The sequence below is a fragment of the Ambystoma mexicanum genome, chromosome 7q (genome assembly GCF_040938575.1).
Source record: "Ambystoma mexicanum isolate Mex_15411 chromosome 7q, UKY_AmexF1_1, whole genome shotgun sequence".
NCBI classification, from domain to species: domain Eukaryota; kingdom Metazoa; phylum Chordata; class Amphibia; order Caudata; family Ambystomatidae; genus Ambystoma; species Ambystoma mexicanum.
Genome location: NC_090941.1, coordinates 518331805 through 518350053, shown reverse-complemented (window position 1 = coordinate 518350053; position 18249 = coordinate 518331805). Strand labels below are relative to the sequence as shown.

Genomic DNA, 18249 nt, shown 5'->3' with positions numbered 1-18249 from the left:
AACCTTGAGAGTCTGAAGTGAATGCTAGTCCTAGGAAAGACGCATATCCAGGGAAAGGTGGTCGGACCAGTGAAGTAGAGAAAAGCCTTACAGATGCTATAAAAGCACATAGAGTAGCAGGACGAAGGGCGCGAAAAGTGAACGGAGAATGGTGCACAAGAGAGGCATCCTGACAAGTAGGTGAGGATTTGGAAACGGGAACACACCAACCCGGTGACGCAGCCCCTTTGCAAGGGAGCTAAGAGAGGGGGGGGAGCAAGGCAGTAAAAATAATTGCGACATTATAAAGAAGATCTGGGAAACCAGATATAATGATTGGTGTGATCTTCCTCGTCACAGTGGGGAAGAGAAAGTCCATACCAGAGCAAACAAACCATCTCAGGAAGCAGGTTACTCGTCCCAGTATTTGCCCAAAGATCCAAAGGAGTGAAGAGCAATTAAGGACTCCTCATACTTGTCCCAGTGAGTGGTTAAAACGTGTGAAAGGTGGAATTTGTCGAGAGAATGGTTACAAGGATTATTGTTCAGGAAGAAGTCATCAGAAAGACCTAGCGATAAATAACCCAATAAAGAGGAACACCGGTTCCCTGAAGATGCCAAAGAGAAGGAGCATTACAGAGACCCTAGGAAAGACAGTAATCCCAAGGGGTCAAACCCCCAAAGCAACAGTAGAAGGAAGTGCATCAAGAAGTACCAGGGCACCAAAAATGTGAAAAGCTGCATTGAAGAACTGCATTGGCTGATACAAGAAATACCCAAGAAATATCCAACAAGTATTTAAAGATCATATGTCAAGGCTCAGGAAGCCTATCCAGAAGCGAGTCATACTCCTGGACCTTTTGTTATGTTCTTAGTGGTAGGAACAGAGTAGATTTGTTTTTGGAGAGAAGACAGAATGCTTAATTCTGGCCTTCATATCGATGACGAGCCCCCCTTGTTAGTTTTGTTATTCAGAGAAACCCATAGAATAGGGATAGTGAGGCCTTTTCTCATTGTTTGAATACACCATTGTTAAAAAAGCCAGAACCTGGTTTGCCTCCTTCTGACCTACCACAGTTGCTAGAAACGTATCCAAGGATTGAGTACAGTTGATTGCAAAGTTAACTCGCCAAAGTGTGAGAACCTGATCAATGCTTAGAGTATTCTGGGAACCATGCAGTTTGCGCTGAAAGTTAACTCTTGCCACCGTACGATGCATGGACCACCCCCTTCCATAGAATAAACTGTGTGCATTACAGTATAGCAACCCTATAAGACCAGGAAGTGGGGGGGGGGTTACTGTATTGATCAGGTTTGTCCACATACAAAGTTTTAAGCATCCGAAAGGTTTGGGCAGAGGCTTTTTAATAGATAAGGGAATGGGCTCTTTCCTCCGACTAACCTCATCAGACCAACAGTTGTTTTTATGAATGCTACCCCGACTAGCTTTACCTATTTAGTACAGAGTTTGTGTATACCAATTCTGGTTTCACCAGTTTTTTGTATATATGAATCTAGGTGCTAGGCTCATATCAAACACACACACACAAACACACACACACACACACACACACAAACTTACTTGCGTGAAGGATGGATGTTAAATAATATCTGAAATCTAGGTGGTGACCACTCGGTGGAGCCATGTAGTTTGGTCTTTAATTTGATCTCTTCCACCAAGTGAACACTGGACGCAAATTCTTTAGAAAGGCTTCCTTTTTGTACAAGCTACAAGAGAAGAAAGGGACATTCAGTTTCTTTCGATTTCACACAGGTAGAGTTTACAACTAAAACAAAAAACACAGGAGTATTTGCTTCCAATGCCATACAGGAAACATGGAAGAATTATCACCAGAGTTTCAACATACCAGGGAAAACAGCATAGCTCCTTAAGGAAAGGATAGAAAATAAGTATTGAAAAGGTAGGGTATTGGGTATGTTTTTTTAAAGTCCAACTGGGGCTAGACTTATAAGACTTCTCTTGGTATTAGGGAGCCAACTCTTAACATAAGCCTGTACTACACAAGTATGTAGAGTGGCTGAGCAGCCTGGCTGATCTTATGAGGGAGTTATTTGAGCTGTAGAGTAGTGCAAAGAAATCAGTTAATAGAAGGTCCCAAGAAAAGACTTACTTATATTAAAATATATATATTTGTATATACACAAGCAAGTAATGCAGCAACGAACATTGAATTCGAAATGGAACCAAATTATAGAAGGAACAATAATGCAGGTGAATAACTTTTCATGTGAGGCACACAGATTGATGTCAGTTCAGGTCAAGTATCACTGTTGCAAAATAGGGTATGGAGGGACATAAAGGTTAGGCAGAACACAGCTAGCAACTGTTTATGACAAGTACACTCTCCAGAGGGATATAGGCAGTCTGTTCCCTAACAAAAGTGTTCACAATTAAAGTCTATGGTGGAACCCGCATTGCCAAAGCCAGATCATCAAGAGATGGGCCTCTGGGAAACCTCCAAAGTCAAATGGACAGCACCAGTTCCGATGACAATCTTCAGAGGAAAGGGTAGTTAATCAGTCAGTGGTTTGTGGAGAAAGCAGAGCTCAGGAGGGGCCTTCCCAATAGCACAGAAGCTGCAAGACCTGCACAGTGGAGTTGAGGTAAACTCTCAATTGAAGAAAACAGCACTTCCAAGCAAGGAAGCCCCGAAAACGACATACGTAAAGTACAACCCAAACCCCACAGTACCTTAAGAGGGAAGATGAAAATGTAGTCGGTCCTCTTCTAGGTGCAACGATGCAGACCTAGATCCCTGCTCCTTGGTCGTGGTGATGAAAGGGTGGGGCAGGAAGAGCTGAGACGCGCTTCTGCAGCCGAACTGTGGTGAAGGGGTCTGCAGCAAAGGATTCAGCTCACTCCAGCAGCTTTGTGGTTTTGGCGCTTTTTTCTTAGCACCAAGAAGAAACTAATATGGATTACCCAGTCCTGAATTCTTGCAAGGACTCTTTTGGTGAAGAATTCCTGCCTTTGAAGGTCCACAAGGATATCTGTAAAGTTCCCAGATTCGATCTTCGGAAAACTATGATCTCGATAATGGCCCAGGCACCATGGGTATTGGTGTTCTGCAGCCCAGGAAAGTCGCAGGATGTCGGGGATGGCCCAAAATGAAGGCCTAAGGGAGGAAGTCATCCTTGGCAGTTCTTCTGTGAAGATGAAAATGGGGTCAGCACAGCTGCAGGGCTTCACCAGTGTTTCAGCAGTTCTTGAAGGTGCTGCTGGCGTCTCTGCTTTGGATTCCTTGTTCCAGTGGTCGACTGCTTGTAGTACAAAAATCCTTGCCTTATATGCTGGAACCCATTCATTCATTCACTCACTCCATTGAGTAGTCAATGACCTAGGGGTTGGGTGCCACCCAGTTACAACTGGTTTCAGCCAGGCACACTGTGAGAGAACGGATCTCAACGACCGGTGGGGGTGTCTGTACTCCCACTCCCTATATGGTGGAGGAGAGGCACAGGAGACCCCAGCCAAGATTCTCTATTCGGTAGCAATGGTCGAGCAATCAAGGCCTAGTTTCTCAGGAGGTGATGCAGGCTGGTTCTTAAGTACAGTGTATCCCCAAGCCCCCACAAAGGAATATCCACACTCTGTATTGGTTAGAACACAGTCTTTATATAATCAAAAGTTAAGGTTATGTACATTTATCATGATAACTCACTTGGTACTCTGGCAAAATCTACAATGACAAATATTTACAATTCTAAAGTGGTACCACCCTAGATCTCATTGAAGTGCATGAACAATACTGTACAATATCACACAGACCAATAGAGTGAAACCAGCAATAGAGAGAGGAGAGAAAATAAGATGGTTGAGCAATAGGCAGAATACTGACCCCTACCACTAGGCACAGTTCTGTGTGGAGATCCCCCCACCTGGGCAACCTGTAAAGAAAGATATAGCACAAGCCCAGTCCATATATTGCTCTGCAAGTCTTATTTTCCCCTATAATGTTTTTACCCCCTCAATGTACCTGGTGGAGTAGAGTTCCTCGAAAAGACGTCGACAAACGTCGAGGGACTCGCTGTTCGGCGATGGGGAATCGACGGCCCTTCTTGAATGCCTTCCCTTTCAAGCGGGAGGCACGGGGCGTCGAACGTCCGTCGACAACCGAGGTAGAACGATGTCGAAGAGGCGGCAGCTTCGTCCGAGCGGTGCTCGTCGGCGTCCTGCAAGGCGGAGGTGTGCGGGGCACCTCGATGACAATAGTTCTGGACCGCAAAGATTGTAGAGACGGGAGCCCAGCAAGGGCGTCGAGTCGTCCGAGTCTTTGAGGTCGTCGGGTGGTGGGAAACCCACCGGCAGGTTTCTCCTCGGCGCGTTGGTCGTCCTCGACTTTCTCCGGCAGGATAAGAGGTCGACGAAGTGGTCGAGAGAGTCCTTCGATTGGATGTTCTTAGGCAAAGGAGCGGACGGCTCCGGTCGTCGGCGGCACGGCGTCAAGTGGTTCCCACGGCTGGGCAACACAACTTCGACGGGCCTCCAGCGGTTCCACAAACCTGCGAACCCTGGTCGACGGCAATGGACTTCGACGGCGTCGATGTCCGGGTGCTCCACTTAGATCTCCTCGGCGGTCCCGTCTCGGGTCGACAGCCTTTCGAGGATCTGTCTTCCAGGGCGCTTCGGCGAAGATGGAGCGGTGCTCGATGGTCCCTCGGAGCACGGGAAGAGGGCGCCTTACCAGGTCCTCTCTCGGGTCAGCCCTCGACGATCTCGTCAGCCTTCGGATCGGTCGAAGCAAATGCCACAGCAAATCTTCTTCCAGCTGGACGTCGAGGATCAGCAGTTCCAGTTACTCATAGAGTGGAGACTCAGCTCCCTGGCTGCTTTAGGAGCACAATGGTCGCTTCTCAACCAAAGGTCCCTTCTGAACACTTTTCCAGTGGTGAGAGGTCCCCAGATATACTATCCTCTCTCATCCACGCTGCTGGCACACACTCAGCAGCCAATCATACTGCAGGGCATTCATGCAGTCAGTCAGCCAATCAGGCACACAGTGCATTCAGGCCACACTCCTCCCTTTCAGACACTCACAACAAGGAATGTGGATTGGGACAAGTACCCAGCCATTCAACACTACACACTGCATTCAGGCCAGTTTCGGGCAGGGCTCTCTCAGTCTTTGTCTCACATGCCAGAAACCAGACAACCACAACAAGGAGTGCATATTGGTCACCCACTCCATTCACCCAGGTCCCACCCACAGGAGGTACCCACAACATACAGTCAGTGGGGAGGCTCCAGTCAGTCTAGCTGGGCCTTCACAACAACACCATATATGGAACTTCCACCCAACAGCCAGTCAGGGGGAAGGGACAGAGTCAGGGCTTCCCAGGACTTTGGGAAAAACAAGACCACAGGCAATAGAAAGCAAGAGGCCACAGGGGCCATCTTGTTTCTATCAGGAATCAACTGATCCCAATGGCAGGGCCTGGGTGTCCCAAAATGGAGGACACTCAGAGCACCTGGCAGATTCAGCATGGAGCTGCCACCAGCCCATACCCTGCTCTGTGGGCCACCCACAGGTGCCCAAAAACATACACTAGGGGCACAGGGTTGTACCCCTACCCATGGGTGCCATAAGGGTATCCCATGGGTCTGTTCACCAAACCAAAAGAGAGAGCTGCACTGCCAGGAGTCCCACATGGACTCCTGGGCAGAAAACATGACAGAACACACGGTAGAAACAGAAAAAGGACAAGGATTCAGAGGCCCTGTCCCTCAGATGCATTTCCAGCATCACAGTCGCCCCCCCCAGACTGAGGTGGAGGGTGTCTAATCTCCCACCGGATAGACACCCTCATCCAGACGGTCAACATACCTTCTGGAAAGGCCATCTGCATTATCGTGACTCTTCCCTGGTCTGTGCTCTATGGTGAAGTCTAGCCCTTGCAGGCTAATGGACCACCTGAGCAATTTCGGGTTCTCACCCTTCATCTGCATAAGCCACTTCAGGGGCTTATGATCTGTTTGGACCTTGAAGGTAGACCCCGTAAGGTAGGGCCTAAAACGTCTAAGGCTCCAAACTATACTAAAACACTCCTTTTCAACAGTAGCCCACCTAAGTTCTCTACCCTGGAGTTGTCTACTGATGAAGATGATAGGGTGTTCTCTCCCTTTGTCATCTAACTGGGACAAGACAGCTCCAATTCCGGTGTCGCAGGCATCCGTCTGGACGATAAAGGGTCGGCTGTAGTCAGGCGAACTCAACACAGGTGCCCTACACAGACTTTCTTTCAAGCCATCAAAGGCCCTCTGACAGTCTTCGGTCCAATTAACCTTCCTAGGCTGCTTGGGTGACGTTAGAGCGGTCAGAGGTGCAGCTATGGTTCCATAGTCTGCCATGAAATTGCGATAGTACCCAGTGAGGCCCAAAAAGGCTCTCACCGGGGTTTGAGTAGTGGGAGTCTCCCAGTTCTGTACATCCTGTACTTTACTGGCGAGAGGTTGGATTTGACCCCCTCCTACCTCATGACCAAGATAGGTAACTTTCCCCTGAGCTATCTAGCACTTGGTGGCCTTGATAGTGAGGTTAGCCCTTTTCAAGGCCTGCAACACCCTATCCAGATGTGTCAAATGCTCTTCCCAGGTGGAACTGTAGACGGCAATGTCGTCTAAGTAAGCCACACAAAAAGCTTCCAGCCCACTGAGCGCATGATTGACCAATCTCTGGAAGGTGGCAGGGGCATTCTTCAACCCAAAAGGCATGACCCTAAACTGGTAGAGTCCCTCAGGTGTTGAGAAGGGCGTCTTTTCCTTGGCATGGTCCGTCAGAGCTATTTGCCAATAGCCTGAAGTGAGGTCAAAGGTGCTCACAAACTTGGCAGCACCGATGGTGTCCACGAGCTCATCAGCCCTGGGTAATGGGTGCGCGTCAGTTTTGGTGACGGCATTGACTCCTCGGTAGTCCACACAGAACCTCCAATCCTTGGTACCCGCCTGGGAACTTGCCTTGGGGACAAGGACCACTGGACTGGACCAGGGACTGGTTGAGGGTTCAATAACACCCAGATCCAACATCTTGGCGACCTCAGCCTGGATGTGGTTCTTAACGGTATCTGACATACGGTAGCACCTGCTTTTGACAGGCACACTGTCACCAGTGTCAATTTCGTGCTTACACCACGGGGTAAGGCCTGGCTTCAGTGAAAACAGAGAGGCGTACTGTTGGAGCAAAGCCCTACAGGCCCTCTGTTGCTCTGTTGTCAAATCTGGAGAGAGATGTACTCCCTCCACTGAGCCATCCTGAGGGTTGCTATGCAGCAAGTCAGGAAGGGGCTCACTCTCATCCTCTTCTTGCCCAGAAGCTAGCAAGAGACATGAGACCTCCGCTCGCCTGTGGAAAGGCTTGAGCCTGTTGACATGGAATAGCTGAGGAGCTACCCCAGGGGCTCCCATGTCAACCAGATAGTTGACTTCGCCCATCTTGGAGATGATCCTGAAGGGTCCAGTCCACTTGTCTGCCAAAGCCCTAGGCTTGGTAGGCTCCATCACAAGGATTTCCTGTCCCGGAGTCCAATCCACTTGTGAGGCTTTAAGGTCATGCCAGTACTTATTCAATTCCTGGCTGGCCTTGAGATTTGCTGTTGCCTGACCCATCATCTGTGTCATCCTCCGCCTGAGGCCTAACACGTAGTCCCCCACTTGCTTGGCGGGACCTGGAGGGGTGGCTTCCCAGCCTTCTCGGATCAAGGCGAGGGGCCCCCTCACGGGATGTCCAAAGAGTAACTCAAAGGGGCTGAAACCAACACCCTCTTGAGGTACCTCTCTGTAAGCAAACAGCAGGCATGGCAGGAGGAGATCCCATTTCCTCCTTAGGGGCTCTTCCAAAGCACCTAGCATGCCCTTGAGAGTTTTGTTAAATCTCTCAACCAGACCATTGGTCTGGGGGTGGTAAGAGGTGGAGAACTTGTAGGTTACCCCGCACTCTTTCCACATGGTTTTCATGTAACTCGACATGAAGTTGGATCCTCTGTCAGAGACAACTTCCTTGGGGAACCCAACACGGGTGAAAATGCCCAGGAGAGCCCTGGCAACCACGTTGGCCGTAACCGTCCGAAGGGGTATCGCCTCAGGGTACCTGGTGGCATGATCTACCAAGACCAGGATGAACCGATGTCCACCTGAAGTGGGAGGGTCACCGACGATGTCGATGCCCACCCTCTCAAATGGGGTGCCAACCACTGGCAACGGCTGCAGTGGGGCAATGACACTGCCTCCAGTCTTGCCAGACAACTGACAAGTTGGGCAGGTCCTGCAGCACTTCTACTCCCATCCGTGGCCAGTAGAAATGGGCAGAGAGCCTATGCTTAGTCTTCTTGGTCCCAAGATGACCAGCCAAGGGCACCTCATGCGCCAACTGCAGTAGGAAGGGCCTGTAAACCTGGGGTACCACCAACCTCTTGCGGGCACCAGGTTCAGGCTTAGTGGGCTCGCTAACAAGGAGCTCACCCTCCCAATAAATCCGGAAATTCCTAGGCACCTCTCCTTGTGCCTGGGCCAGGGCCTGTTTCCTCAGTCCCTCGAGAGAGTGGCACGCTCTCTGCCCCTTACAGAAGTCCGCCCGGGAGGGTCCCCCTTCAGCTAACAAGCATTGAAGGTCGGGATGATCCTCCGGGTTAAGAACCTCTCCCACAGGAGTGTCTTCTGCCTCTTCTCCCAAAGGAGTTGAGTTGGGGTTTTCCACTGGACCCAGCCCGTCCTGAGCATGGGTCCCAATGGGTGCAGCAGGAAGAGAAGGTGCTCCCTCCACAGAGGTGGCCTTCTTGGTCTTCCGCCTTCTTGCCTTAGGCCTCGCCTTTGGCTCGGGTATCTGACCCACAGCCGGACCCGATGTCACCTGTGATCTAGTGACGGCAGCAGCAGTCATGGGAAGACCATCCGAGATCAATCCCAACTCTACTAGATCATTCCTTAACAAAATGTTAGCAGGGACATTGTCCTGAACCAGGACAGGAAGCTTTGCTGTCTTGTCGCCAATCATGAGGGTGACTAAGGCTACAGGGGATAATTTGGGAGGCCCACTAGCTAACCTGGTGGTTTGCAGAGGAGCACCTTCATAGTCCTCTGGCCTGAGCAGGGTCCTGTCCACCACTGTCATGCTTGCCCCAGTGTCTCTCAAACCAGTAGAAGGCTGGCCATTCAAGACGACACTTCTCAAAAATCTACGGGTGTTCTGTGGGATAGTCGCCAGTACTTCTGCGTACTGGTCCCAGGCCCCAAGGGACACTAAGGAAATCTCCACCGGAGCACCAAATGTGATACCGGCAGAGGAGGGGAGGACAGTGGCCTCCACCTCAGACACGGGGTAAGGGTAGGTCAGGCTGACAGCCTGTACTCCAAGTGCCTTACCTTTACACTTGGGGTCACCCCTTTTGTGATCCAGAGCCCCACAGTCCCAACAAGCGCCAGGAGTGCGGGGTACGGTACTGGAACCACTGGGAGCCTGCTTTGCAGCAGGTGGACCACTACTCTTATTCCCACCCCCAGATGACTTATCCCCACTAGATTTTTGGGTCTTAGGAGAGGAAGGTTTTGGTTTAACCGACTGTGACTGCTTATGGGACTCCTCAGCTTTCTGAGAGGCCCCCTTCTCTTTATCCTTGTCCTTCCCACTGGAGTCCTTAGGGGACACCCTGTGGGAGACCCACTTGTCAGCCAACCTAGCCAGCTTAAAGGGGTCCAAAATGTTCTGGTCAGCCACATACTGACGCAGCTCTGGTGAACAGGCTTCAGAGAAATGCTCAAACAACAAGAGGTGGGACAATTCAACAAAAGTCTTAACCTTGTATCCATCGATCCACCCCATCATGTTCATGTGCGCAGCACTCACCCAGTCAACCCAAGACATATTCTCCTTTTTCTTAAAATCCCTGAACCTTCTAAGGTATTGGGTAGGTGTCTTGCCGAACTTGGCAATCAAAGCAGACTTCATACACTCGTACTGACCCCTTTCTTCCACACTCAGCTTCAGAATACAGTCATACCCGGTTTGAGGCACTCTGCTTAACAAACACTTCGCCCAATCTCTTTTATCCACATCATGAATCTCACAAGCCATTTCAAACGCTTCAATCCATTGGAGGATATCCGAACCCTCCACAAATACACCAACCAAATCTTTCATAAACTTGGTGGCTGGGGACCTGACACTCTCACTGGATCTAGCTGAAGTCTCCACTCTAGCTTTCTCTAGCTGGATCCTCTGACATTCAGTGTCCTGGCTCTTGAGTTCAAGGTCCTTATTCTTGAGCTCCACTTGTTGAGCCAATTCCTCTTTCTTAAGCTCAGCATCTATTTCCAACTTGCGGTATTCAAAGGCCAATTTCATCCTTAATAACTCAAGTTCTAAGGAATTGCTGGAGTTTGGAACAGAGGCAGCAGGAATGGTGGCATTCCCAGAAACAGATTCAGCTGAAACCCCAGGGGCAGAGTCCTCATTGGTTGCATTCCCCCCCTCATCAAGAGTTTCACCAACATTCTGGTAGTCCACCAGGGCAGCTATCAGCTCAGCCCTAGACTTATCCACAAAGTCTAACTCCCTAGCTTCACAAGCACTCTGGAGAGCCTCCAAGCTCATCAGAGTTAATTTGCCATTCGCAATAGACTCCATTGTTTGTAATGCAGTTACCTTGTACACAACTAAACCTTAATTCAATAAAGGGCAAATATCCTTTGTAAGTGGCACGGTTATACACTGATTCTTAAAACCATAAGCATCCCACCGCTTGCCACCAGTGTGAGAGAACGGATCTCAACGACCGGTGGGGGGTGTCTGTACTTCCGCTCCCTATATGGTGGAGGGGAGGCACAGGAGACCCCAGCCAAGATTCTCTATTCGGTAGCAATGGTCGAGCAATCAAGGCCTAGCTTCTCAGGAGGTGATGCAGGCTGGTTCTTAAGTACAGTGTATCCCCCAAGCCCCCACAAAGGAATATCCACACTCTGTATTGGTTAGAACACAGTCTTTATATAATCAAAAGTTAAGGTTATGTACATTTATCATGATAACTCACTTTGTACTCTGGCAAAATCTACAATGACAAATATTTACAATTCTACAGTGGTACCACCCTAGATCTCATTGAAGTGCATGAACAATACTGTACAATATCACACAGACCAATAGAGTGAAACCAGCAATAGAGAGAGGAGAGAAAATAAGATGGTTGAGCAATAGGCAGAATACTGACCCCTACCACTAGGCACAGTTCTGTGTGGAGATCCCCCCCACCGGGGCAACCTGTAAAGAAAGATATAGCACAAGCCCAGTCCATATATTGCTCTGCAAGTCTTATTTTCCCCTATAATGTTTTTACCCCCCCCAAATGTACCTGGTGGAGTAGAGTTCCTCGAAAAGGCGTCGACAAACGTCGAGGGACTCGCTGTTCGGCGACGGGGAATCGACGGCCCTTCTTGAATGCCTTCCCTTTCAAGCGGGAGGCACGGGGCGTCGAACGTCCGTCGATAAACGAGGTAGAACGATGTCGAAGAGGCGGCAGCTTCGTCCGAGCGGTGCTCGTCGGCGTCGGGGCGTCGGCCTCCTGCAAGGCGGAGGTGTGCGGGGCACCTCGATGACAATAGTTCTGGACCGCAAAGATTGTAGAGACGGGAGCCCAGCAAGGGCGTCGAGTCGTCCGAGTCTTTGAGGTCGTCGGGTGGTGGGAAACCCACCGGCAGGTTTCTCCTCGGCGCGTTGGTCGTCCTCGACTTTCTCCGGCAGGATAAGAGGTCGACGAAGTGGTCGAGAGAGTCCTTCGATTGGATGTTCTTAGGCAAAGGAGCGGACGGCTCCGGTCGTCGGCGGCACGGCGTCAAGTGGTTCCCACGGCTGGGCAACACAACTTCGACGGGCCTCCAGCGATTCCACAAACCTGCGAACCCTGGTCGACGGCAATGGACTTCGACGGCGTCGATGTCCGGGTGCTCCACTTAGATCTCCTCGGCGGTCCCGTCTCGGGTCGACAGCCTTTCGAGGATCTGTCTTCCAGGGCGCTTCGGCGAAGATGGAGCGGTGCTCGATGGTCCCTCGGAGCACGGGAAGAGGGCGCCTTACCAGGTCCTCTCTCGGGTCAGCCCTCGACGATCTCGTCAGCCTTCGGATCGGTCGAAGCAAATGCCACAGCAAATCTTCTTCCAGCTGGACGTCGAGGATCAGCAGTTCCAGTTACTCATAGAGTGGAGACTCAGCTCCCTGGCTGCTTTAGGAGCACAATGGTCGCTTCTCAACCAAAGGTCCCTTCTGAACACTTTTCCAGTGGTGAGAGGTCCCCAGATATACTATCTCCTCTCTCATCCACGCTGCTGGCACACACTCAGCAGCCAATCATACTGCAGGGCATTCATGCAGTCAGTCAGCCAATCAGGCACACAGTGCATTCAGGCCACACTCCTCCCTTTCAGACACTCACAACAAGGAATGTGGATTGGGACAAGTACCCAGCCATTCAACACTACACACTGCATTCAGGCCAGTTTCGGGCAGGGCTGTCTCAGTCTTTGTCTCACATGCCAGAAACCAGACAACCACAACAAGGAGTGCATATTGGTCACCCACTCCATTCACCCAGGTCCCACCCACAGGAGGTACCCACAACATACAGTCAGTGGGGAGGCTCCAGTCAGTCTAGCTGGGCACAAAGTTAAAATAATGAGGGATGTTGATCTCTTCAGGAATGTGCACTCTTACTTCATTATCCATTTTACTTACCAACAGACCTAGGGTACAGGCTGCTATGCAAACATGTGTGACTTTACTGTGGGAGGTAGCAACAGTAACTTAGCACAAACAGTTGTTGCCAAGGGAAAAACATGGAAGTGCACAATAGAAAGACTTAATCCCAAAACGTGCACACACTAAATTGGCGTGACCAACGATACGCATGCGCTAGAGAAAGGTTAGGATATGCAAACCAGCTTCACCATTCTGAAAACTGGAAAAAAAAGTGAAGGACCTAGGTTCTCCCTCTTGTTGGCACACATACACTTTGTTCGGTTCTGCTCAGGGAGCCTTCTGCGTGGTAGATGGCCTCAGCTTGCAGCCAGCACTTCCGGAAGGTTCTATACAGCTGCTGTGCGGTTACTTCTGCTGAGTTTGAACCAGGCACAAAAGAGGATCTGAAACGAGAATGCAAAGTCAATAAGCACCAGCACACGTGTACTTCTTTCAGAGTAGCTATTCGTCATAGGTTGACATTTTCCATACTTCTATATATTTTGAAACCCCAAATTGAACACACTACCTCTCCACAGTGTCTTCAGGGCATGGACGAACAGTGACCGCCTTCTCATAGTCTTCTGTTTCTACAACAACAACAAAAAAAAAATTCAAAAAATGGATAAAGATAACCATCAATTCCTCCTACAATTTTGCTCTAGTTCTGAGAAGAAAAAAACATGTTGCATATAGGAAACTTTCAGTGCCATGAAGTATTAAAATAAATCCTGCCTGAAGGTAGTTGACGTAACATTTTGATAAAAAGGAAACACAGCGGTTTCCAAACCACCTCTCGGAACTAAAGGACCACTTTTTGTGTGCGTTTGATCTGCAGCTAGTTTATATTCCAGGGCTAAAACACCTCAAGCTATATCAAAGAATTGTTACATGTTCCCGAACTTCCTATGACACGAAGACACACCCGTGCACGCCCCTGCGCCCCACTACTTTATAACATTTAAAATATTATTACTAATGCAGATCACCAAGGTGGAGAATGCCACGTGCCGCAAGTGGTGACATAGCAACAAATTGGGACATTTACTGCTGGAAGAGGCAGGTTTTCAGGGCCTTATGCAAGGCAAGGTGGTCAGGCACAATCCAAAGGTGTGGGGGGAGAAGCGGGGGCATTGCCAGAGCTGCGATATTAAGACTCACTGTCTTGGCAGGACCTTCATAAAAATAAAAAAAGCAGGGGGAGGGGGCAAGAGATGTTCATCCAAGAGGGGAGGGAGATTAGCGCTGGAATGTTAAGCATGTGAAAGGGGGATAAGGGTTAAGCCCAGTGCATCATGCAGAGAGTCCTTAATTTGATGTTTTTGGCGAATGTACAATGCAAATGAAGAAAAGAACCACTAAATGAAACTTCGACACATACAAGGAATGGAAGCTGCTGACAAGTCGACACTGGAACCGAAACCGAATAAGATGAAGGAAACTCTGCAGCACAGACAATTTCCAGCGACTGGAGAGCCTGCTGTAGCCCTTCCTTCCAATCGACCTGGGGATCCCGAAAGACGGCCTGACCCAGAGCCTGGTGAGACCCACTAGACGCAAGAAGACCTGCATTTTGAGACATCCATGTCATGCTGCGACCTTGCAGGACTAGGACCTCAATACGCTGGGACCTCAAGCCATTGCGCGGTGCACAGTATTCTGATTCCGAATCTTGCTGAAACTTTGTGGGCATCCTGCTGGACCTCCAGATACCTGAATTGAGTACATAAAGTCCCCTCAGAGTTCTGGACCTCACAAACGACAAGAATCTGACCGGCGATATTCGGTCTTAATGTGCTGCTGAAAAAGACGCCAAATCCACACAGCGACATCCAGCCATGAGAAAAATCTTGCTTGGAGCCTTCTTCCATGATCCCTGCTGCAAACGTCCTTGCAATGTCCTGTCTTCCATCTTCTAGACCAAGGAATCCATTGACCTGGTTTTTGGCTGCATATCCTCCCCTCTATCCCCCCCCAACCCTCCCGCCCCCAAACAACCCCCCCCCACCACCCCAGGTGACACTAGAGAAGAGCCTCACCCAAGAAGAGATCCAGTGACAGGTTCCAGAACCAGCAGCCCCAGGACAGAATGCAACTAAGCAGGACACAGCCCTCAATGCAAGTCAAGGGGAAAATGCGGTTGAAGGGCAACCTGCTGTGATCCTTCATGGGCAATGGGGACACATGAGGGTCATCAGGAACACCACTTCAGCCCAGGACCCAGTGCTAAGTACTTAGTGTTGATCCACGTAAAAACATTTACAGGGCGAGTTGAAGGATCAGTCACCCAGGGACTTGAAATGGGAGCCAACAACTATCCGATGGCTTAAAAACAATTGTCCTTCACAGGAGTAGCAGCCACCATCCAGGAGTAGATTCAGCAACAGAGCTAGCTCCAGGATGACGGAGGAAACATCATGAAAGAGAGCCCCTCACCCAATGCCTGTTGGACTACAAAAGTGGCAACCTAGGATGGCAGCAGATGTCCTGGGCTGTTCGGGTCCCAACACCAGTCCAGGCGGCAGCAGCTTCCAGCACTAAGGTGGGAGACACTGATGATAAACTGTAGAAAACTGTGCTATAATGGCCATGAGAACTGTCCCGGGATATAAGGTCTGGTCCATGTAGAGGAGGGGGGAGGGGGGTTTCCAGCATAAGGACCAGGTAGTCTGATTCCGTAAAGACAACTAGCACCTGAAAATACCAGAGAACAGGCAAGAGACATCAGTGCCACCAGCATGCCCAGACTTGGTCTTAAAACCGGCTACAACAGTGTTCGACAGCAAAATATCCAGCAGGTGAGATGACCGCCTCACAATCCAGAAATCCAGCAGTTCTAAGCGCAGAAATGGGGGTTCCCCAATATGGTCCTTTAAACACGCAGGGGTTGGTCTCTGCCAGACCACCAATCCCATTAAGGGATTTAAAACCAAGGTTTGGATAGCCAGACAACCAGGGTGACCCCAGAAAATGCCTAACACCCAACACCCAACCCCACGGGCCAAGTAGTGGCGTGCCCAGGGACAGGAACTTGTCTAGACCAGCTCAAATCACTATAGAGTGTTCCACATTGGGCACAACACCCATTTTAGGCCTGCCTCATGGTTTTCCTGAACCTAAGAAGCAGCTAAAGCAAAATGGCCATGAGAAGGACTTAAAACCTAAGTACCCCAATGGCTACCATTAAAGTACATTGGGCCTCATGAGCGTGCCGGTAACAACGGTGCCGCTAAGCCTACCGGCACAGTGGTTACCGGACCGGCACACTCGGTCTGCACGCAGGTGCCGTCCCGCCCGCCTGCAGACTTTCAGGGGAGCACCGGCACAGTTATTAACTGTGCCGGTGATTCCCTCATCCCCATTGAGTCCTTTGGGACTCAAATGGGAATGGGGATTTACATTTTTTCCGGCACCTAACTTCCAGGAACACCGGGGTCGTAATCCCCCGGTGTTTCCGTGGAGCCAGTCGCCAGAAAGAAATCGCAACTCTGGCGGCAGCCTGACGGTTTTACCGGCACGGCTACCGCCAGAGTTGTAATGAGGCCCATTGTGTTACTAAAGATGGAAATTCCGCTTGCACCTCTGGTGAAGCCAAAGCTAAACAGCTGCCACCAGCTTACACCGTAAAACCAATGTAGGGTGATCCAATCACCCTAGGGCACGAAGGGGGGGGGTGCTTATGAAGCACCTGTGGTCCTGGGAGCCTTATGGGCGACCCAGGACCATATACTCTTAAGGAGTGAAAAAGGGAAGTAGAGGCAGGGGGACTTCAGCATCAGTAACAGTAAGTAAAAGTGTAGTGGTTCCATAAAATGAAACTGCAAAACCCTCACCCCCAAATGCAATTCTGTCCCAACACCACGCCCTTCTGAAACTTAGCTTGTATCCAGGTGCTTACATCAGCTGAACAGCTCACTCCGAGATGGCCGCACACACAGAGGTCCACTTAGGACTTTAGAACACTTCCTGCATTTTCCATTTAACACCATGCACATTCATTCAGCTTCATGTTTCTCTAATTGGCGAGCCATGCCAAGGAGTAATGTTGCCGGGACCTCTCCAATTAGAGGGCAGTGCTCATATGCACTGGCGATCCATACACCGCCTCCTCCTATACACTGATGCACTGTCCTCCAACTTCTAGAATTGCAACAGTACGTCCGTAGTACAGCAATGGGAGAACTAAACATTGTTCGACCATGCTGAAAAGGAGCTAGGTCATAGTACACCAGTGAGAGGCGAGCATCGTGCAGGGGGTAGGAAACAAGTGAAAGGGGTTAGACAATTCCAATACAACCCCCTGTACAGGATTGTAACAGACATGCACACAGTATAAAAGGTATGGCAAATCTTACCAATTACAACATATTCGTCATCAGATTCACCTTCTGATGGACAGTTAAATTCATCATCCAGTTCTAAAATGGATTCTGCAGTCGGGGTAAACTGTAGCACAGCAGAGCCTTTGGGAAAGCAAACGTGATATAGGTTTAGCCTTCTGCAACGTTCTGTACAACGAATAACCCCCCCCCAACCTTCTGAAACGGTAAAACAGTGGCGGGCCCATTTGATGGCAATCACAGGATAAAGAAGGCAAATAGTTTACCACATTCCACACAGCCCCCAACAATCACACTTCACAAGATAAGAAACCGAAAGAGCACATGTATGCGGAGTGGAGTTGTGGCAAACACCGGGCTCGGAGAATCTCACTGAGCAATATTGGGGGTTGAGGGGGTGCTAACAGATAGGAGGTGGTGGAGAAACAAGATGGCCAGAGGGGACAAGTATGATGTGAAAGAAATACAACCAGAGGAGAGAAGGGCTGCAGGACAAGATGCACATTCTGAACACAAGCACAGGGTCACCCCAGCTCTGAAAGATGTGCCAACACTCCCACCAATTCTTCTTGCCACCATCATCCGCCCTGCAGCAGTAAACAAACAGGAAGTGGCAAAGATGACACCGCCAGGCAAAGGAGCGGGGTGATTAATGTGTCCCAAATAAAAGGAGCAGAAGGGCAACAGTAAAAGTCTCCACGAAATGCGATAAAACCTCTACTTTTTCCTTGAAGCCATTCCCCACCATGGTGTTGTCATTCTAATCAGGTTGTGGCCTATACAGCGTTTACGCCACACTGAAGCTGCTTGAACATGCTTAAGTTATATCAAAGAGGGAAGGAGGCACCATACAGCTACACCACAGTACACTCCCCGAGCTTGTATTGAATGGTGTGCTCCCTTCCCATAACCTCCTTTACCCTGTACCACCCAGTGCCCCCCTTCAGCAGTTTTGACCCAATTCTTACCCCACTCTCCTACCCCCGTACCGCCAGTCCTTGTAGTGCTCTCAAGTGGTGCCCTTTGCATGTAAACCTCTATATAACAGAAAAAAAGCATATAACATGAATGTGAAGTGCGGGGGTTGGGAATTGGGGGGGTAAATGAAGAAAGTTAGATTATGCCGTTTGCTTTAATATTGCCAACATAAGGCCTAAGTCTGCTTCAAAGTGCTGCAAGAGAACAGAAGTGAT

The 18249-nt window shown here is 49.8% G+C and overlaps 1 protein-coding gene across 3 annotated transcripts in view; it reads right to left on the bottom strand.

Moving 5' to 3' along the window:
- Nucleotides 1–18249, bottom strand: part of RUBCNL (rubicon like autophagy enhancer) — a 166299-nt gene that overhangs the window by 45002 nt on the left and 103048 nt on the right. For all 3 annotated transcript variants that reach the window (XM_069639061.1, XM_069639060.1, XM_069639059.1), the window contains exons 6-9: nt 17072–17179; nt 13246–13306; nt 12988–13120; nt 1562–1707 (exon numbers count right to left, since the gene is read on the bottom strand). In XM_069639061.1, coding sequence (XP_069495162.1) covers nt 1562–1707; nt 12988–13120; nt 13246–13306; nt 17072–17179 — 448 coding nt within the window. The remainder of the gene's footprint in view (nt 1–1561; nt 1708–12987; nt 13121–13245; nt 13307–17071; nt 17180–18249) is intronic.